This window comes from Arachis ipaensis, chromosome B06, assembly GCF_000816755.2.
Source record: "Arachis ipaensis cultivar K30076 chromosome B06, Araip1.1, whole genome shotgun sequence".
NCBI lineage: Eukaryota > Viridiplantae > Streptophyta > Magnoliopsida > Fabales > Fabaceae > Arachis > Arachis ipaensis.
Window position 1 is genome coordinate 23,774,721 of NC_029790.2, and position 22,943 is coordinate 23,797,663.

Here is a 22,943-nt window from a genome sequence, read left to right on the forward strand (position 1 = left end):
TGCTGCTGCTGCTGGGTCCCAAATCTGTTTGATTATATCAATTTAATTCTTGCTAAATGATGATTGTGCTGAATTTGTGGTTAAATGGTTGCATGGCAATTACAATTTTTTTGTTTGTAATTTTTACAGTTATTTTGGTTTAGTTGTTTGAGTTGGTAGCAGTGTTGTGCTAACTGTTAAGAATCATTTAATACATGGATTAATTCTGGAATCTCGATAAACAAACCTATAAACAAACCTTTTCATATTTGCTCAGGGGCTGTTATTTCCAGCAAGGTATGGAAGTTAAGATGGAAATGAAGGTGGATGATGCATATAGGAAGTCAATGGAGACAGTGTTGAATTGGATATAAGATACTGTAAATCTTAACAAGAGTCAAGTTTTCTTTCGTACATATGCACCCGTGCACTTCAGGTTTGTAATTTGTTGCAACAATTGTTATGATTTATATTTTGCCTTCCAAGTTTTACATATATTTATCCAATAATGTATGAACAGAAGTGGAGATTGGAGAAGCGGTGGAAGTTGTCATTTGGAAACACTGCCAGAGCTTAATATGTCATTAGTGCCTAATGATAACTGGTCACAATTCAAAATAGGCAATTCATTGCTATCATCATATAAAAACATCACTGAACTTGTCAAGTTGAAAATATTGAATATAACAGAGATGACAGCTCAGAGAAAAGATGGACACTCATCAATCTACTATCTTGGTCCGAATGGCGGCACGGCGGCACTCCATCGGCAAGATTGCAGCCACTGGTGTCTGCCCGGTGTACCTGATACATGGAATGATTTTATTATTTAAAGAATATTGTATGGTATTATTATGTATTTATTTTTATTTTATAATTTTTGACTAATTTAATTAAAAAAAATAGGATTATATATTAATATTACTAAATATTAGGTTTTAGAAAAAAAATTATTAGAATATATATATAGAAAATAAAAAAAAACAATGAGGGACCTAAGGCTACACTTATATACAGTAGCTATAGTATACAAAAAAAAGAGGGATCTAGGGCTACGCTTATAAAAAGTAGCTATGGTATACAATGTGGCTACGCTTTACAAGTGATGCACTAGCGTTGAAAAGCGTAGCCTATTCTGGAAAAATGAAAGCTGAAAAGCGTAGCCTTTGATCCTGGACAGCATCACTTGAAAAGCGTAGCCTATTTCCAAACGCCAAAAGCGTAGCCCTTGGTGCAGAAAAGCGTAGCCTTTGAGAATAGGCAATAGCCAAATAGGAATCACCCCAAAAAGCGTAGCCGTAGCCCAAAAAGCGTAGCCGTAGCCTAAGGCATCATTTTTTTTTCACTTTTAGCTACACTTTTCAAGTGTACCTGAATGGGTGTTTTTCTTGTAGTGTCTCCTCTGTTTCAGATTAAATGCCGTATGGCCGCGGTCATCCAATCTGAACGAGGGTGAAGCTCTAGCAGTTCATTCTCTTTGGTGCTCCTACTCAAAACGCCACAGACAAGGTCGAATCTTCCAAATCAGAGAATGCTGCTTCTTTGGTTTCTAGCCTTTACCATAGAGACCCTAATCTCCTCGTAAATCGGTTGAACTGGTGTCTCGAGAAGTCTCTAACGAAGTCATGGATTAGCCATCTGAGAGATGTATAATCAAGCTGGGGTTTCGTGCTTTCTAGCCACGTATTCACACGAACCCAAGTAGACACGGGTGGTTGTCAGGCACACAGTCTTAGTATGATGAACAGAGCTGATTGTCACGGATCATCTTATTCACCATGTTAAAGAACGAGTATACATCTTAGAATTGATCAAACACGGATTGAAGGAAAACAATAATACTTTTATTAATTCATAGGACTCAGCAGGGCACCTCCTCTCAACCACTACAAGAAAAAAGGCCTATATCCACACTTTTTTCTTGCCACGCTTCAAAAGCGTGGCCAAAAGTGGTCAATGGCCACGCTTTTATGAAGGTGGTGGTAGATTAGAGATTTGGCTACTATTTTTTTGCCACGCTTCAAAAGCGTGGCGAAAAGGATCTACGGCCACGCTTTTGTAAGGGTGGCAATTGATTAGAGAAACGGCCACGTTTTTTTTTCTGCCACGCTTCAAAAGCGTGGCCATAGAGAGAAACAAGGACATTTTAAAAGCATGGCGACAGGGTTTCATTACAGCCACGCTTACAAAACGTGGCCATATCCTGGTACTCTTTTAGCACGCTTTAAAAGAGTGGCCAAAGGGTTTTTTTCTGCCACGCTTCAAAAGCGTGTCCGTAGAGAGCTACAGGAATGGTTGAACTGGACAGAGAACCGACCGGTTTAAAAGAAACTTCGTCGTTTTTGCCAAATTTTCTTACTTTCACTCTTGGTTCTGAAGCTCCTTCGTTTCTTTCTCCCTTTCTCCCTCCGTTTCTTTCATTCACAGAAACTCAGCCAAAAAACCCTAGCACTGTAAGCCTACACCACCGCCGCTGCAATAAGTGGCATACTGCTGCCGTCCGTCCGTCTATCTAGCTGCTTCCTCGAGCTCGGCGTCCGTCCTCTTTGTCTGCTCAGTCGCGCTTCCGCCGCCGTTGGTTGTCGCTAACATTCGCGTCTTCGTTCAGCCGTCGTCTTCGTTCGGGTTCTTCGCCGTTCAAGTTTGCTCGGTGTTCACCGTTCGCGTTCACTCGCCGTTCACCATTCACGTTCGCGTTCGTCTGGAAGCTACATTGCCCTGCTTCAAACTCTACGACCAACCCGTGCGCTCCACCTAGCCGTCGAACTGCTCTCTTTGTCGCCGCCGTGAGTTCCCTAAACCCACCACCAGACAATACACTCACACAACACCAATACTCTGCTTGAAAATCTGCAACTTCTTATTTCTATTACAATAAGTAACTATTTGATTTTGCAGTGGTTTGGATTTTTTTCATAGACTGAATTAAAGTATACAATAGTTATGTTCTCTTCTCTATCACATTGATACTAAGCTTTGAATTCTCTTATTTCGTTTCAAGTTTACCGCACTCAACATATTTGATGAAATGCTTTAACCATATTTCGGGTTGGTTTTATCATTTCTAGCTTTTAGAAACTTAGTAAGTTGATTGCATGTGAAATTAGAATAACTGGATCTTAGTAATTAGGAAATTTTAGCTGCACAAATAGCATCTTTGTAGAAAATATATTAGCATGATGATTCCACTTGCATTAGTGTTCTTCTAGTAAATTTAACTGTTAGTGTGAACTTGTTAATTTGCTAATTGTTCTTGTGCTGTTGTTCTGTTGTTCTTCTGTTATTTTTATTTTTTTTTTGTTGTGATTTTCTGTTTTTGAACCTGTTAAGTTGATAATTTGCTAAATTATTGGGCTTTTGTTGTTTTAATTTGCTAAATTGTTAGGTTTCTCAGATCCTTACATTAATGTTTTGGTATTTACATTTTGACAATTATCCTTCTCGATAGAGCCCCCTCCATCCGTAGAGTCGTAGACCGTAGCGCGTCCCTACATCCTCCTCCATTCGCGGTGCCCTTCTCATGCCCCGCCATCCTTCTCACGCAATCCGCGGCGGTGGCACGTTCCTCGTCACCAAGTCGCGAGTCCCTACCGCGGTGCTCTTCTCCGTCGCAGAGAGCGCCATCGTCCAAGAAGCCCTCGCCGCCCCCAAGCACCTCTCCACGGCCAAGAAGACCGCCGTCACCAAGCACCTCCTTTGTCTATCTCTGTCACCAAACAGCCCTCTCCGTCGCCAAGAAAGACTGTAAGCACTTTATATTCAGTTGCGATTTTGTAATTGTTGTGGTTGACTTTGTTATCTAAAGACTGTAAGCACTTTATTTTCTGCAGTTCTCTAGTATTCTCTTGGTTGCTATTCTTGATTCTTGATTTTCATTATGATTTTTTACTACTGCTATTTTTTTCCTGTTTTGTACTTGATTTTTGGTTCTTGATTTTTTCCTGCATCTATTTTTTATTGCTCGTTTCTGTTCTTGATTTTTGTTCTTGTATTTTGTCTGCATCTATTTTTCACTGCCAGTTTCTATTATGTTCTTGATTCTTGATTTTTGTTGATTTTGAATTTGTTCTCTAACTTTTGTGGTTGCAGTTTTTTAATTATTTGATTTTAATTTGTTGTTTGGTGTTCTCATGTCAATTTTGGTTTAGTGCTCTCTGTTCTTATTTTATTTTATTTTATTTTTGATCACTCAAGTTTCGATCCCAGAATTGTACAATGGAGGTAATTTCTGCATTTGAGTCGCCTTTTTGAATGATTCATGTATCATTGCACACATAATGTTTGTCTCTGACTCCTGGCCTAAAAAATATATTTCCTTAGAGTTTAGGGGCTGTTTTATTTAATTTTTAATCATTTGTTTATTTCAGGTTATTAGCACCTGTGGAGTCAAAAACAAAATTGATTTTCTGTCACTTTCATATAATCGTCATGCCGAAGATGTTCGCCAGGTTATTTCGAGTCTAATGCCCTTTTCTTCAGTTCAGTGATTTCAAAATCATAATTGATAATCTTTCTATTGCTCAGCTTTGCTATTAACATACTTTTTATGTTGTAATTCAGGCCCGTGAATTCCTTTCCAAATTGGGTGATCTCAGCCAGACCCAAATTTTTGCTAAGATTGAAATGTTGAGGTGATTTTGATGTCTTCATAGTGTTAACTTTTCTCTTTTAAGATATACTCTTATTGACTATGCTGATTCAATCTTATGTCTGTGTTGAAATTAGGGCCTGACCCATTTTGATGAGATTCTACGAGAAGCTGATGGTATTATCCTATCTCATGGTAATTTGGGCATTGGTCTTCCACCAGAGAAGGTTAGTTTTGCCTTTGAAATTCATTTTGTTGTTTGAATGACTCATGTTGTGGGTGTAAATAGCTATGTTTGGGGTCATGTGGATAATGCATTTGATATTTGAATAAATTAAAACAAATGGATGCTTCCATATGTTTAAAAAAGGTTTAAAATAGTGCATCTAATGTTACAAATTTTCTTTGAACTGAACCACATTTATTATTGTTGCCTCTGCCATGCTTCTTATTGTAAATGTATAATTATATTTGCTTTGTGAATGGAAAGTCAATGTTAATTAATTTTGATTTGCTTTTGTAGGTGTTCTTATTTCGAAAATCTGTCCTATACAAGTGTAATATGGCTGGAAAACCTGCTGTACTTACACGTGTTGTGGACAGTATGATTGACAACTTAAGACCCACTCGTGCTGAAGCCACTGATGTTGCCAATGCTGTTTTGGATGGTAAGTTACCAGCTGTATGATGCCACATGTAATGATTAAGCCCTTTTTTTTTTGAATTTACTGATCCCATTTTTCGTGCGCTTGAAGCTGTAACTGTATTCTTCTGAATGATTTTTGGTTTCTATCTTCAGTTATAACTACTTATTGGGTTCATGTTTGTTGAATTTTTAAACAAACATACAGGCAGTGATGCAATACTTCTGGGTGCTGAGACCTTGCGTGGGTTGTACCCTATTAAGACTATTTTCACTTTTGGCAGAATTTGTTCAGAGGTAATTTCATTTCATATCTCAGTGGAATAATCAATAATACACTATGGTATGACTGACCTGAGTTCATGCAAGTAGATTTCCATGATATTAACAAGCAAAATGAGAACAATTAGAAGATTAGTTTAGTCATTTAGATTCATCTTCAACCTTAGCACATTATAATATTAACAGAAGTCAGAACATAGATTCATTTTTATTATTTTCTCTTACTGTCTTATGGTGATTTATCTTGTATAGCATTAGATCTGCACTACTTTTGCCAATTGCTTGATTGAAATCCTCTGAATCATATGAAATGTTCTCCCGTTTTAATTGTCACTGAAAGTGTTACTGTTGGCTGATATTTCTGCCTTTTATTTCATGTCCTTATAGGCTGAGAAGGTTTTCAATCAAGACCTCTATTGGCAGTGTTACAGAAAGATAAGTTCAATCCCAGATTCTATGTTGCTGCTGCTACTGATAATATGAGTCTTCAAAAGGCTCAGTTGCTGGAGAATTCATTGGCAGATCAGGTGAATTTTTTTTACTCCAGAACCTCCATTTATTTTATTTTATTTTTTGTGAACTTTGTTTCAGTTTTGCCATGTGTGTGCTTCGAGTTTTGGTTAACTTTTTCTTTCTTTGATGGGCAAGGGTTTTGGAATTGTTCAATGTATATTGAGTGTTTAGTCAAATTGAATTGCTGATATATGCAGAGAGTGTGCTATCCTGCAATACCAGATGGCCATGAGATTAGGAAAACCAAGTTAAAGACCATGATTGAAGTATCTCAAGGCAGCGAATAAGGTTTTGTTAGACTTCTGGTGGAGTAAAGAGGACTTGCCAATTTTTGACATATTTGGAAAAGGCGCATTATTAAAAGTGGAAGAAGCTTTTGTTAATTCAAGTTTGACTTGTGCATATCAGAATGAGGATTCAGTGCTCCAGATTCTTTCCATGTTGTATGAATTCACAAGTTAAGGCATCTGTTCTTGAAACTCCAGATGCCGGTGGGTAAAATCATACCATAACCATAGTGGATTGTGTTGTTCTGGTTGTGTGACAAGAAGTTCTGATTTATGATGGATGTTTATTTGAGTTTTGGTCCAGAAAATGAGGACACAAGTGAGGTCAGTAACTGGCCTATGTTTTGTGAATTTTCTCTAGAGTAACTGACGAAGAATGCTTGAAGATATTAAAGAATTGCTGGAAGGCTATACACTAAATGATGGATATTGAAGTATTAGATAGCATTGTATTTTTTGCTCAAGTTGAAAAGCTTGTTGAGAAATTAGAGTTTTGAACCCGAGATTTATTTTGTATTTGATTATTAATGTATAAAACAATTATAGCAATAATTATATATGTTAGTAATTACTGTTTGATTTGTCTTGTAATAAAAATTGCATACTGGTTTGGTAATAAAAAAGGACTGAAAATTTATATTGTGTAGTGATAAAGGAAAAGTCAAAAAGGATTTTTTTTTTTTTTAATTTGATAAGGCTATCGCCACGCTTTAAAAACGTGGCCGTATCTCTCTCTATCGCCACGCTTTAAAAGCGTGGTTGTATCTCTCCCTATCGCCATGCTTTAAAAGCGTGGCTGTATCTCTCCCTGTCGCCACGCTTTAAAAGCGTGGCCATATCTCCCACCTATAGCCACGCTTTTAAAAGTGGCAATTTGTAAAAAAGCATGGCAAAAAAAAGCGTGGCGATAGATTGAAAAAAGCATGGCGGTAGCTCAAAAAGCGTGGCGAAAAGCTATCGCCACGCTTTTTTCAGCTTTTCTACACGCTTTAAAAGCGTGGCAATAGACGTGTTTTCTTGTAGTGAACCTAGGAGGTTTAGAAACTCATACTGATAGAAAATACAATGGTAAAAATGAAAATAATGTGAAAAGTGGCTGAAGATCCATAACAAAGAGTGATCTTCTACTTTAAATACTAAACTAATGACTAGTAAGGGTAAAATAGTATTTTTAGTGCTAAAATCCACTTCTGGGGCCCACTTGGTGAGAGTTTGGGCTGAGCTTTGATAAGCTCCACGTGCTAGGAGGCCTCTAGGGCATTGAACGCTGGATAGCGGGTCCTCTTTGGGCGTTTGGATGCTGGTCTCTTCTCCTTGGGCGCTGGACGCCTGGAAGGGGGCAGGAGGCTGGCGTTGGATGCCAGTTTTGGGCCTTCTAATATGAAGCATAGTATGGACTATTATATATTTCTGGAAAGCTCTGGAAGTCAAATTTCCATAGCCGTTGAGAACGCTCCATTTGGACTTCTTTAGCTCCAGAAAAGCTCTTCCAAGTGCATGGAGGTCAAATTCGGACAGCATCTGCAGTGCTTTCTCTGTCTCTGAATCAAACTTTTGCTCTAACTCCTCAATTTCATCCAGAAAATACTTGAAATTGCACAAAAACATACAAACTCATAGTAGAATCCAAAAATGTGAATTTAACACTAAAATCTATAAAAACTTAATAAAAACTAAACAAAACATACTAGAAACTATATGAAAATGATGCCAAAAAGCGTATAAAATATCCGCTCATCACAACACCAAAATTAGCTGTTGCTTGTCCCCAAGCAACTAAAAAACACAGTAGGATAAAAAGAAGATTAAGATACAATAAATGTCAGAGTTTCCAATGAAGCTCAGTTTCAATTAGATGAGCGGGACTTAGTAGCTTTTTTCTTCTGAATAGTTTTGGCATCTCACTATCCTTTGAAACTCAGAAATGTTGGTCTCTTTAGGAACTTAGAATCCAGATGATATTATTGTCTCTCTTAGTTCAGTTCTTTTTTATTCTTGAACACAGCTTTCAGAGTCTTGGTCGTGACCCTAAGCACTTTGTTTTTTAGTATTACCACCGAATACATAAATGCCACAGACACTTTAACTGGGTGAATCCTTTCGGATTATGATTCAGCTTTGCTAGAATCCCCAGATAGAGGTGTCCAGAGTTCTTAAGCACACTCTTTTTACTTTTGATCACGACTTTAACCGCTCAGTCTCAAGCTTTTCACTTGATACCTTCATGCCACAAACACATGATTAGGGACAGCTTGTTTGAGCCGCTTAGACCAGGATTTTATTCCTTTAGGCCCTCCTATCTACTGATACTCAAAGCCTTGGATCCTTTTACCCTTGCTTTTTGGTTTAAAGGGTTACTGGCTTTTTGCTCTTCCTTTTTGGTTTAAAGATCTATTGGCTTTTTCTGTTTTTTTTCTTTTTTTTTTTTTGCCATTTAATTTTTTTCCTTTTGCAACGTGCTTTTCTTTTTCTTTTTGCTGCTTTTTCTTGCTTCAAGAATCAATTTTTGGATTTTTCAAATTACCAATAATACTTTTCCTTTTTCATCATTCTTTCAAGAGCCAACATTCTAAAATTTCAACTTCAAATATGCACTGTTTATTCATGCATTCAGAAAACAAAAGCAATGCCACCTCATCAAAATAATTAAATTATTCTTATTTTAAACTTGAAATTCATATATCTTTCAATTCTTTTTAATTAAAATTTTCTTTTAAGCAAGGTGAGAGACATATGGAACATTTTATAGCCTTAAGACATAAATGCAAGTGATCATGCAACAAGAACAAGAGCACAGGCAATACAACATAACAGAAAAAAGAAAAATACATCAGAAAATAAGGTAAAGAGAACGAATCCACCTTTAATGGTGGCGGCGAGTACTCCTCCTTGAGGATCCAATGTGATGCTTGATATCTCCAATGTCACTCCTTTGCCTTTGATGCCATACTTAGGAGTTGTAGAAGTCAAAAAGCAAAGCTTTTGCAACACCAAACTTAAGGGTTTTGCTCGACCTCGAGCAAACATGAACAGTGGAAAAGAATAGAGTAGAAGAGGGTGGTGTAAGTGGAGATTCTTTGGGACCTCCTGGTCCTGAGAGGCCAGAGCAATTGAATTCCCTGCCCTCCAAATGGGCGTTGAATGCCCAGCTACTACACCATGGCTGGCGTTCAACGCCAGCAAGACACTCCATCTAGAGTGTTCTGTTTTCATTACTAAACGTTTCTGTTTGCTGTTCTGATCATGGTTGGGTTGCCTCCCAACAAGCTCTTCTTTAATGTCATTAGTTTGACACTCGATTGCTGAATTTCTTCCTCTTCTTTCAGTTGGTTAACAAAAATGACTCCATGGGAGAAGAGGAGGAGATCAGTGCCCTCATATTTGAATTCCTCCTAACAAGCTTTCTTTTAGTGTGATGAGTTTGATTCTCCTTGCTTGTTAGGGTAGGGCTTGTATTGTTTCTCCATCCCCTATGCATTTTCCTCTTGGGACCTTCCTCCTTGGTAGGTGATGACTCCCCAACACTAAACTTAAGTTTGATGTCTAGGAAAACTGTATGAGTTTTCACCAGGGGAGGAGGCTCCAGTATTGTACTCTGCATGGAAGTACCTCCTTTGTCAGGGGGTAGTGGAGGTTGAAGGACCTTGATAACCATGTAATCCTTCTGTAACCTCATCACTAATTCGCCTCTCTCAGCATCAGAGAGGTTTTTTCCAGTAGATAGAGACCATTGTTTCACAACCTCAAAAAAAAGAATATTGATTTGCATCTCTTCAAAGCCTTCCAAGGGTTGTGAGCATTGCTCATCCTTGGTCTCCTTTTGGGGCAACTGAGGGTGTGGTACTTCAGGCTTTCTTCCCATAAGAGGGGCGTGCAACAATGTGCTCCCAGCCTCTTCTTGAGTCTCTTCTTTATTTAGTTCCTCAATAGTGTGTACCATCTGAGGCTCAGCCTCCTTGGTACTAATGAGGGCCAGACACTCTTCTCTTAGATTCACTTCTGTATCTCTGAGAGGAGTGTTAGGGTGTCTCTGCAGTTTCTGAGGAAGGTTCCTCTAAATGACTGCATTGCACTCCTTATTAAGAGCTATTGTCTCTATTTCCCTCCAATCCCTCTTGTTGTTTAGTATTTCCTTCATGAACTTAGCATATGAAGGCATTTGTTCAAGAGCCTATGCAAAGGAGATTTTGATCTCCAGCTTCTTAAAAGCTTCTAAGAATTTGGCAAATTGCCTATCCTTTTCTTCTTTCTGGAGTCTTTGAAGGTATGGTAACTTGGCCTTGTACTCAAGGGCCATGAGTGGTGCAGGGTGAGTGTCCATAGTGCCTAAAGAAGGGTCACCAACCTACTTAGGAGGGGTGTTCCCAGCACTTACACGTGTCTGGTCTCCCTTGGGCTGGCATTCAATGCCTGGGCTGTTCCCTTCTAGGCGTTGGACGCCCTGGCTGCCATCCCTTTCTGGGTGTTCAACGCCCCTGATGGTACCTTGGGCTGTAGCTTGTTCATCTGCTGCCATTTCTTTCTCTCCCTGTGTCTTACTGTTCTGAGGCTGGGTGTTCAGGTTACTCCCTAATTGAAGAGCTTGGCACTCTTCTCTTATCTGTTCAGACAAGTGCTATCTAGCTTAACTCAACTGTGCCTCTATATTCTTATTAGAGGCTCGGGCTTCTTGCAACATCTCTTGCAATTTCAACGTTTATTGTGCAAGGGAGTGCAGTTGCTGGGTTAATGACTCACTTTGCTCAGGAGGGTCTAACTCAATGGACACTGTCTTAACCTCTCCTTTCACTAGAGTCTCATTAGATGAGTATAGATGCTGATTGCTGGAAACTGTCTCAATAAGCTCGTGAGCTTATTCAATAGTGTTGTTCATGTGGATTGAACCACCAACAGAATGGTCTAAGGACATCTTAGCCATATCTATGAGTCCATAATAGAAGATGTCTAACTTTACCCATCCTGAAAACATTTTAGTAGGGCATTTCCTTAGCATCATCTTGTATCTCATCCAAGCATCATAAAGGGATTCAGTATCTCCTTGTTTGAAGCCTTGGATGTCCAGTCTCAACTGGGTCAGCTTCCATGAGGAAAGTATTGATTCAAAAACTTGTCCACCAGCTGATTCCATATTTTCAAGCTAGACTTGGGTAGGTTATCTAACCACCTCTTTGCCTGGTCTTTAATAACAAAGGAAAAAAGCATCAATCTGTAGACATCCTGGTTTACTCCCTCAGTGTATACTGTGTCAGCTAATTGCATGAATTCTGCAAGGAATTCCATGGGCTCTTCTTGTGGAAGTTCATGAAATTGGTAGTTTAGCTGGACTAGAATGATTAACTGTGGGTTGAGCTTAAAGTTAGCTACTCCAATAGGAGGTATGCTAATGTTGCCTCCATAGAAGTTAGGAGTGGGGACTGTATAAGACTCCAAAGTTCTTCTGAACTGTTCATTCCCATGCGGGTTCATGGTGAACTCTTCCTGTTCCTGTATACTCAGTCAGGAAACAAGGAAGTAGGAAGGTGTGTGTCTCTATATTAGAGTATAGAGCACTTCCACTAAAATGTCTTGAGAAGACAAGAAGAATGGAGGTAGAAGGAGAGAGATGGAATTCAAATTTTTTAAATTAAATTTTTTTTCGAAAATTAAATAAATAAATAAAACAAAAATGGAAAACTAATTTGAAAATAAAAGAAATAATTAAGAAATTTCAAAAATTAGAAGAGAGAGGAATTAGTTAGTAAGTTTTGAAAAAGAAGAGAGAGAACAACTAACTAATTAAGAAAGATTTGAAAATAAGATAAGATAGAAGATTAGAAAAAATTTAATTTTAAAAATATTTGAAATAGTCAACAAGATGAGATAAGAATTGAAAATATTTAAAAAAAGATTTAATTTTAAAATTTAAAAGAAGATAAGATAGAGAAGATAAGATAAGTTGGGTAAGAAAGATAAGATAAGAAAGTTAAGAGAAGATAAGTTTTAAATAAAAAAGATTTGAAATTTAAATTTTAAATTTTGAAATTTTAAATTTTGAATCTTGAATTTGAAATAAGATAAGATAAAGATTTAAAAAAGATTTGAATTTTGAAAAAATTTAATTTTTAAAATTTGAATTTGAAATAAGATAAAATAAGATTTTTGAATTTTAAATTTTTTAATTTTGAAGAAAGATAAAAATTTAAGATAAGAATTGAAAAAGATATAATTTTTGAAAAGATTTGATTTTAAAAATTGAAAACTAAGATAAGATAAGATAAAAATTTAAAATTAAAATATGAATTTTTAATGCAATTTTCGAAATTTTTAATTAAAATAAAGATAAAAAGGATATTTTTTTATTTTTGAATTTAATGAGGAAAGAGAAAAGCAACAAAAAGACAAGAAACTTAAAATTTTTAGATCTAAGAAGAGTAATTTTCGAAAATTGACAAGAAAAACACAAAGAGACACCAAACTTAAAAATTTTAAGATCAAAACAAAAAGAAAAACAAGAACACTTTGAAGATCAAGAAGAACACCAAGAACAAAACTCAAAGAATTCAAAGAACACAAGAACATGCAAAAGACACCAAACTTAAAATTTTTGAAAACCAAACACACTATTTTCGAAAATTTTAAAATAAAAACACTAAAAGAAACCAAACTTAAAATTTTTGAAATCAAACAAGGAAAATAACCAAGAATAATTCGAATATGAAGAAAGAAAAACCAAGAACAGGTTAAAAGAAATGAAAACCAAAGTGACCAAGGGACACCAAACTTAAAGATTGACACAAGACTCATACAAAAGGCAAAGATTATTAAAGAAAAGAAAAGATTTTGAAAAAGAAAACAAGAAATAGGTAAGATTCAAAAGTAAGAAAATCAAAAGAAAATACATCGCCAAAAACAAAAAAGATTTTGAAAATTTTTAGTAGAAAGACTCAAGAAATTCGAAAATTCACAAGAACAAAAACAAAAGACTCAAACCAAAAACAAAGATTAAACAAATAAAAGAAAAAAAATTTTGAATTTTTTTTCGAAAAAAAAAGAAGAAGAAAATAAAATTAAAAGACTTTAACAAAATTAAAGACAATATCTGATCTAGGGAACAAGATAATCCGTCAGTTGTCCAAACTCGAATAATCCCCGACAACAACGCCAAAAACTTGGTGCATGAATCCCCACACTCCGTACAACTATACCAGCAAGTGCACTGGGTCGTCCAAGTAATACCTGAGCGAGTCAGGGTCGATCCCACGAGGATTGTGGTTTGAAGCAAGCTATGATTATCTCGCAGGTCTTAGTCAGGCGGATAGAAGAATTGGTTTGATTGTTTGATAGAGTGAAAATGTCTAAAAAAAAAGGGTATAAAATACTTTATAAATTTGAATGGAATCAGTAATAGGAATTGGTTAAGGATTGGAGTTGCTTTGTCTTTCTGAATTAACTCTGGTATTACTGTCTCCTTTACTTGTGAATGATTTCTTCTATGGCAGGCTGTATGTGATCAACGCCGTATGGCCGCGATCATCAATCTCTTCTGCTTCAGATCAAATGCAGTATGGCCGCGATCATACAATCTGAACGAGGGTGAAGCTCTAGCAGTTCATTCTCTTTGGTGCTCCTACTCAAAACGCCACAGACAAGGTTGAATCATCCGGATCAGAGAATGATGCTTCTTTGGGTTCTAGCCTTTACCATAGAGACCCTAATCTCCCTGTAAATTAGCTGAACTGGTGTCTGGAGAAGTCCCCAACGAAGTCATGGATTAACCGTCTCAAGCTGGCGGTTCGTGCTTTCCAACCACGTATTCACACGAACCCAAGTAGACACGGGTGGTTGTCAGGCACGCGGTCTTAGTATAATAAACAGAGCTGATTGTTACGGATCATCCTATTCACCATGTTGAAGAACGAGTATACATCTTAGAATTGATCAAACACAGATTGAAGGAAAACAGTAATACTTTTATTAATTCATAGGACTCAGCAGGGCTCCTCCTCTCAACCTAGGAGGTTTAGAAACTCATAATGATAGAAAATACAATGGTAAAAATGAAAATAATATGTAAAGTGGCTGAAGATCCATAACAAAGAGTGATCTTCTACTTTAAATACTAAACTAATGACTAGTAAAGGTAAAACAATCTTTTTAGTGCTAAAATCCACTTCTGGGGCCCACTTGGTAAGTGTTTGGGTTGAGCTTTGATGAGATCGATATGCTAGGAGGCCTCCAGGGCATTGAACGCTGGCTAGGGGGTCCTCTTTGGGCGTTTGGACGTTGGTCTCTTCTTCTTGGGCGCTGGACGCCTGGAAGGGGGCAGGAGGCTGGCGTTGGACGCCATTTTTGGGCCTTCTAATCTGAAGCAAACTATAGACTATTATACATTGCTGGAAAGCTATGGAAATTAGCTTTCCATAGACGTTGAGAAAGCTCCATTTGGACTTCTGTATCTCCAGAAAAACTCTTCCAAGTTCAAGGAGGTCAGATCCGGACAGCATCTGCAGTGCTTTCTCTGTCTCTGAATTAGACTTTTGCTCCAACTCCTCAATTTCAGCCAGAAAATACCTGAAATTGCACAAAAACACAAACTCATAGTAGAATCCAAAAATGTGAATTTAACACTAAAACCTATAAAAACTTAATAAAAACTAAACAAAACATACTAGAAACTATATGAAAATAATGCCAAAAAGCGTATAAAATATCCGTGTTTAGATTGTTTATTTGCTTTTTGCCTAGTTGTATAACATGCCTAAATGCTACCTGTGTTATATGATGTACATGTAACCTACTTGTCTATTATTTGCTTGCATTTACTTGTGTTTTCTACTAGGATTGAGGAAGTTCAGTAGTCAATGGTGATGGGGTCCCTTGTAGGATAGGTTGGCGCAGGCTATGGGATAGCAGTGATTGTTAGAGTAAAGATCCCTTAAGTTAGAAAACCTTTTGTGGATTTCAAGACATGTTATAAGTTGAAATATTATGCATTGTGAAGTTCTAAGATTGCCTTTGGTTTCTCGGAACCTTATATCTTATCTATTGGGCACTGTTATCATACTGAGAACCTCCGGTTCTCATACCATATGTTGTTGTTATTTTTTAGATGCAGGTCACAACCCACCTCGGTGAGTTTTACGGATGGTGACAGACCGGAGGATGGCTCGATGTTTTAATTTTGTTTTACTATTGTAGTTGAGTATCCCTTTTGTATACTATTGCCTTTGAGGCCTTTTACTTTGAAAACTTTGAGAGACAGGATGTATCTATTTTTATCAAAAACTCTGTTTTATCTTGTTTAACTAGTTGATCTAAACTCCGCGGGATGCGGCTAGTTTCCTTTTGGTTATTGTACATATATATATACCTTGTTTATCTTATATCTATTACATGGTATATCTTGGAGCTTGTGCAAGGTTTTATGTATTTTGTTCTTTTCGTGCCAACGTGCTTTAGCTATCGTGTGTGAATGCTTTACGTTTTGTGTTCCTGAGTTATTCTTTGATCTTCTGTTTCTTTCATCGGGATTCTAGTATTAATACTCCTTGATTTCATATTATGTTATGAGCTTTATACCTATCGTAATGCTTTATCATCTTTGCTTTACGGCTATAGGGTAAACCTTGGCGTGATACAGTATTAAGAACTGGCATATTAACAGCTTCTCTGTACAATATCGATGGTTCAAAGAAGAGAAATACAAGCAGCATGAGGAATTTTTTTGCATTTCAGGTACAAATAAGGTCTATTGAATCACCCATTTTACTTAATTCCAGTAGGCTATTTCAGCAATTCTTGGTAAATGCGCATACCATGGTAGAGTCTGAGCGTCTTAGTTTTTTGCGTTTTAAGTTTTAACCAACCTAAATTGAAGGTGAAAAAGTACAATTTATTACATGAATCCTTGGTCAAAGGCGAAGCATATGCTATGAAAACACGTTAAAGGGTAATTCTACTAAGCACTTTTACTAGTGGACCTAGATACATATTTAACAATTGCAAGGATGCATTTGTGATTCACAAACATTTTGGTTATCAAAGTTTTTTTTATCACTATTACATGCAATCCAGAATGGGATGAGATAAAGTATTTATTAAGAAGTACTAGCCTTAAAGTAGAGGATCATCCTAATATTACATCAAGGGTTTTCAAAATTAAGTTAAACAATTTAATTAGCGATTTCAAGTATGGTGACATATTTGGCAAGATCTCTGCATGTAGGTGATATTTTTTTATGTTTATCTTTAATGTAGATTCATGACTTCATTTTGAATTATACTAACGATGACCTTTATTCCTTATATTTCAGATGTATGCACTATTGAATTTCAGAAGAGGGGTCTTCTTCATGCTCATATTCTATTGTTCATGAATCCTCTATCAAAGCCAAAGTTTCCGGATGATATAGATAGGTTGATATCAGCCCAAATTCATAATAAACGCAAGAGACCTAAATTATATGCTGCTGTGGAAAAATTCACGGTGCATGGTCCATGTGGCAAACATAACAAGAATAGCCCTTGCATGGTTAATGAGATGTGCTTTAAATATTTTTCCAAACCATTTAGACAATATATTGTCACTGATGAAGCTAGGTTCCCCGAGTATTGTAGGCCAGACAATGGTCGCACCATCAACAAAAAGATTGTAATTCTATCAAACTCTTTTATTGTTCCGTACAACCCAACTTTGTTGCTAAGTATGGTTGTCAGATTAATGTTGAACATACTTGCCAGAGTTTTGCAATCAAATATTTATTTAAGTACGTTCACAAGGGCAACGATCGTGTAACTGCTTCATTCTATCAACTTCAGATAATGGTACTGTTGCTCTAATTGTAGATGAGATTAACAACTAATATGACTGTAGATACATTTTTGCATGTGAAGCTACTTGGAGATTATAAGTTATGATATTCAAGTGAAGAAACCTGCAGTCATTAAGCTTCGATTTCACCTACCAGATGAAAATCCTGTTGTTTTTAAGGATTACAAGAGTATTCAGGATGTTATTAGCCATGTTAATGCTAAGTTCACTAAATTGCAAGCATGGTTTATTATGAATAAAATCTTTTCATATGCCAGGTCTTTGACATACTGTGATTTCCCAAGAAAATTTGTTTGGAAGGATGACATTTTGATGTAGATTCCTAGGAAATAAGGTTTTTCTATTGGTAGGTTAACCCATATACCTAGAGGTAATTGTGAGGATTATTATCTGAGACTTCTTCTCAACATTCAGAAAGGTTGTACAAAGTTTGAAGACTTACGTACTGTTAATGGTGTTCTACATACTACTTTTAAAAAAGCATGCATGCGCTAGGTCTTTTGCAGGATAACAAAGAATTCGTCGATGCTATTCTTGAAGCAAGTACATGGGCTTCAGCTAACTATGTTCGTGACCTATTTGTCATGATGCCGATCTCCAATAACATTGCATGCCCTAATTTTGTTTAGGATAGATGCTTTAAAGAATTATCCGATGATATTTTATTTCAGCAAAGAAGGATTCATCATTTGGAAGGTATTTAGTTAGATTATCAACTATTTGTATGCCTAATTTTTTTTCTATAATATTAACTTTTATTTGTTATATGTAATAAAGTAATTATCTTTTATTTGATAGATCTTCAATTGTCTTATGAACATATCATGAACTTAACACTTGCAAGATTGAGGAGAAGATGCAAAGTAATGGTAGGTCTCTTAAAGAGTTTGAGTGTATGCCTTACCCATCATTATATGTTGTACATGGTTTAGAAGATCGATTAGTGTTGTATGAGCTTAATTTTGATCATTCTTTACTTGGTCAGCAGTACATGCAATCGCTAAACACCATGACAGATGAACAATGCACTACATTTGATACAATTATTCATTCTGTGAATAATGATCATGGTTGGTTTTTCTTTTTATATGGTTATGAAGGAACTGGCAAGACATTCATCTGGAGGGCTCTTTTTGCGTATTTAAGGAGTATTGGGAACATTGTGCTTAATGTTGCTTCGAGCACACGCTTCTCTATTATTTCCTAATGGTCATACTACTCACTCAAGATTCAAGATACCATTAAATATAAACAAGCATTCTGTTTACAACATAAAGCAAGGCACACCTCTTTGTAAACTGATCTATAAGGCAAAGGTTATTACATGGGATGAGGCCCCAATGATAAGCAAGTATTGTTACGAAGCTCTCGACAAATCTCTGAGAGATGTTCTTAAGTTTGAACCATCTTTTAATACAAATCTTCCATTTGATGAAAAAGTTGTTGTACTTGGTGGAGACTTTAGGTAAATTCTTTTAGTAATACCTATGGGCTCATGTCAAGATATTCTGCAAGCATCCATTAGTTCTTTTTATCTATGGCAATTTTGCACAATATTAAAGCTTACAAAGAACATGAGGCTGACAGCTAGTGGTACCGTTGAAGTTGATGATGATCTCAAAGGTTTTGCAGAATGGTTAATACAGATAGGTGATGGGTTGGCAGGTGACTTCATAGATGGTGAGTCAGAGGTCATTATTCCTAAAGACATACTAATTGATGATACAGACGATGGGTTTGACAATTTGGTTAGATTTGTCTACACAGAATTGCTACTGAACTTGAATAACATTGATTACTTCAAGGAGCGCACTATTCTAGCCCCTACACTTGAAGTTGTCCATGAGGTCAACAATACAATAATGGAATATATTGATGGTGATGGAAAAGTTTATCTTAGTTCAGACTCATTATGTGTTGAAGAGTGCAACATGGAATATGAGTTGGATGCTATTACAACTGATGTTTTGAATTCCATTAATTGCTCAAGCTTACCTAGCCACCAACTAAGATATAAAGTTGGTGTACCTGTTATACTTCTCAGGAATATATATCAAAGTAATGAACTTTGTAATGATACTCGATTACAGGTTAGAAGACTAGGTAATCATATTATTGAAAGCAATACTGACATGTGACAAGTATAGTGAAGTAGTATTAATTCCACGGATGAATATGGCACCTAACAACAAAACTCTATCATTCAGGTTTCAGCGTAGACAATTTTCTTTGATAGTATCTTTTGCAATGACCATAAATAAATCATAAGGTCAAACTTTGAGCATCGTGGGTCTATATCTACCCAAACTTGTGTTCACACATAATCAATTATATGTTACCCTGTCTAAGATTAATTCTAAAAAAAGTCTGAGAGTTTTAATGAAGAACAATAATTCACTAAGATATGACTCAACTTATAAATGTTGTGTACAAAAAAATTTTTCATCATATATGATGCATATGTTAATTTTTTTTTGTTTAGTTATAATTTATTATTTTTTTGCAAGTGATGTAAATATTTTTATCAATCTATTACACAGTTTTAACGTTATATATACCAAGTCTATAAAACTTTATGTTCATACATTAATATTAGCTGTAAGGAATTTGTGGTTTTTATTTTTAAGTTGATTAAGTACCATTTGATTTAGAGAAAGTATAGGAAGACAATGAATTTAGTGTACAATGTGTACAATAGGAATAAAATTATAATTATAATTAATTTAATTAATTCCTAATAATTTCAAATTTTAAATTTTAAAAAAAAGAATTTGGTTATGGGAAAGTTACTTATTCCTCCATTTTACGTGTGCGAAGAACGTGTTGCAGTTTCTTCGTCTCCGGCGGTGTCTTCCACTCTCTCCGCACTGACGCCGTGAAGATCACCACTGTCCGCCGCCCAGAACGCAACCCGACGCCACCCAGCTTTTCGAGAACGTCTGATGAAGATACCCCTTCGTCCACGTTGCATTCGTCGCGCAGCCCACCAACGCGACGGTCGTGCAACGCCTGGCAGTCGGCGGGTTTCACCGTCCCAGCGTCTTCATCCGCGACATACAACGGGTGGGGATGGTGCCACGTGTACAGTGATTTGGAGTTTGGTGAGTTGCCTCCGGTGGATGTGGTGCATCGGATTGAAAATATCAAGAGGGCGAGTATTTTGGTTCATGGTGTTGCGAAGGTTTCCAGCCAACTTGGCTTTCTTAGACTTTGCTCCCCTTACGTCTCAAGATATATATATTAACGGACGAATTTAGATGCTAGATGTTCAATTCGCTATGTATGTAGATGGTTATTTTAATTCTTAATTGGATGGTTGTTTTGTTTGATTTAGTTTAAGTATATACAATTAACAAATGATGGATGGTCATTTCACTAGGTAGTCGGATGATTATTTTAATAACTACGTGGATGGTTGTTTGATAGCCGGTGAGAGAGCTTCTAACGCCGGAGAAGTAGGATGATTGATGAGGATGGGGTAGCAGACGGTTTGGGGGGAAAAGACGGTGTTTGGGTAAATTTTTTTGGTAAATTAGAATTGGAATGGTTAATTTTTTAAAATAACTATTTGAGTTTTTTTTTCTTGCATTGGGTCAAATTTAAAACTCATTGTATACGTTATCAAGATTTTTCATTGTCTCTCTAACAGAGTTAGTTGGTTTATTTCATTTGATGTGTCAGTGGTATATTCAATTATGTTTTGCACATGTTTAATGAAAAAATTAAAGATGATGGTGTATGTATTAATGCAATTTTAGTACGACCTAATTATAATAGCTAATGAATGTATCTTGGTTTAGTATTTTGCGTATCGAAAATATTTGGTAACAAAAAATAATTAGCCAAAAACAGTCATAACTTATCTTATTTAATATTCATTAATTATCGTAATAATTAATAAATATTAAATAAAATAAATTATGACTATTTTTTATCTTTCTAGTATTACCGGTTCTGTATATTGTACGGGTCATTCCCTAGTCAAAGAATAAATGACCATTTGTACCCATGAGAAATGAAAACGCTGACATTTGTACCCATGAAAGCTCGAAACTAATCTTGTACCTATGATAGATGCTGTCCGTGTGACAAAAGTGCCCTGGCTTGGATCTGAGCTTGGTTCGTGGGTTTTCGAACCTACGTGGCACTCCCCCCCTCCCCAAAGCCATATATGAGCCAACCATTCACCATCATCATCTTCATCTTCTTCACCATCATCCCCATCCATCACTGTCTCTTCCCAGCCACCATAACCTCCATCACCATCACCTCAGCACCGCCACAGCCACCTCCCTTCACCACAACCTCCGGCGACAAAAACACATGACATGCACACTAACAGAGGAAATAAGAGAGTAAGGAGGAAGAGAGCAGAGAAACGAGAGATTCAGAGAGTGAGGAGAGAGCACGAGAAGAGATCCGAGAGAGGGAGGGTATCGCGCCGTCACCAGCCACCGTCGCGCACCACCACCGCCATCAAGACGCCGAGCCACCACGCAAGAAGAGGGAGACATTGTCGCTATTGCCAACGTCGAGGGAGAGAGTGCGCGTCGCGAGTCAGAGACGCCGCAAGGGGGAAGAGGAGCCGTCGTGCTCCGCCACTGTCTAGCCACCATCGAGCTAGGGCCGCCATCGCGCCTCACTATGCATCACTGTCGAGCTTCGAAGAGGGAGAGAAAGTGCGCGAACATGAGAGAGAGAGGGAAAGCCGATCCTGTCACCACCACCACACCCAGTCACCGTCATCATCACGGGAGCTCGTTGCCGTCACTAGCGGGAGTCGCCGCTGCTGTTGCCGAAACCACTGTCTCTGTTTGTTGCTCAGTCTTGTCTTTGTTTCTGATTCCTCTCTTGTGTGTTGAAATCGCTGCTGCCGTGGTGGTAGTCGTGGGGTTGTTTGTGCTTAAACGAAACTAATACTGCTGCCGCTCCATTCCTCTGTTCTTTTCAAGTTTTAGTAAGTTGTCCTTGTTCCAAAACCCTCATTGTTACTGTTCTATTTTCATGGTTGATTGAGAATTTTGAGACATTATTACATTAGGGTTATGTCAATACATTTGCAAGTTGTTCGATGGCATTGTTGTTGCGGGAAGCTGTTGGTGCGGCTAATGCCGCTACTGCTGCTGATTCGATTTAAAGTCGTTATCGCCGGAGGTTGTGGTGAAGGGAGGTGGCTGTGGCGGTGCTGAGGTGATGGTGATGGAGGTTATGGTGGCTGGGAAGAGACAGTGATGGATAGGGATGATGGTGAAGAAGATGAAGATGATGATGGTGAATGGTTGGCTCAGATATGGCTTTGGAGGGGGTGGGAGTGCCACGTAGGTTCAGAAACCCACGAACCAAGTTCAGATCCAAGCCAGGGCACTTTTGTCACACGGACAGCATCTATCATGAGTACAAGATTAGTTTCGAGCTTTCATGGGTACAAATGTCAGCGTTTTCATCTCTCATGAGTACAAATGGTCATTTATTCTTATAAATATATTGTCATTTTAGTTATTTTATTGGACAAAATTAGTTTTGAAAAAGAGACGAAGTTGATTTTCTTTAAAAAAAAATATTTTATGGAAATTATAATTTTTAGGAAATCTACAGTCCTACAGATTAAATATCGCTAGCTACGCTCCAGCTTGCTTTGAATTGAATAGCGGATTTTGTATTTCTTCTGCTATTTTGATGCTCAATACCATAAGCCCGTAAGGCCGTAACGTTAAACAAGTTAACAATACCAACGTTCATGATTCATGAGCCTGAGGGTCCCATGCGTTCAAAATTGTAACAGCTGCCACGGTTCCACACGGTCCACCTCAATAGTTCGTACCATTTCATATTGGTGACCTT

At 37.2% G+C, this 22,943-nt stretch overlaps 1 protein-coding gene and 1 long non-coding RNA gene across 2 annotated transcripts; both read left to right on the forward strand.

Annotated features, from left to right (window-relative positions):
- Positions 4,345-4,977, forward strand: LOC107648105. The gene is made up of 3 exons (XR_001621727.2): positions 4,345-4,427; positions 4,540-4,610; positions 4,705-4,977. It is a non-coding gene; the product is annotated as an uncharacterized LOC107648105 (long non-coding RNA).
- LOC107646695 (pyruvate kinase 1, cytosolic-like) lies at positions 5,118-5,860 on the forward strand. Its single transcript, XM_021104276.1, has 2 exons — positions 5,118-5,235; positions 5,419-5,860. Exons 1-2 carry the CDS (start codon positions 5,130-5,132, stop codon positions 5,535-5,537), a joined length of 225 nt encoding a protein of 74 aa, XP_020959935.1. The 5' UTR covers positions 5,118-5,129; the 3' UTR covers positions 5,538-5,860.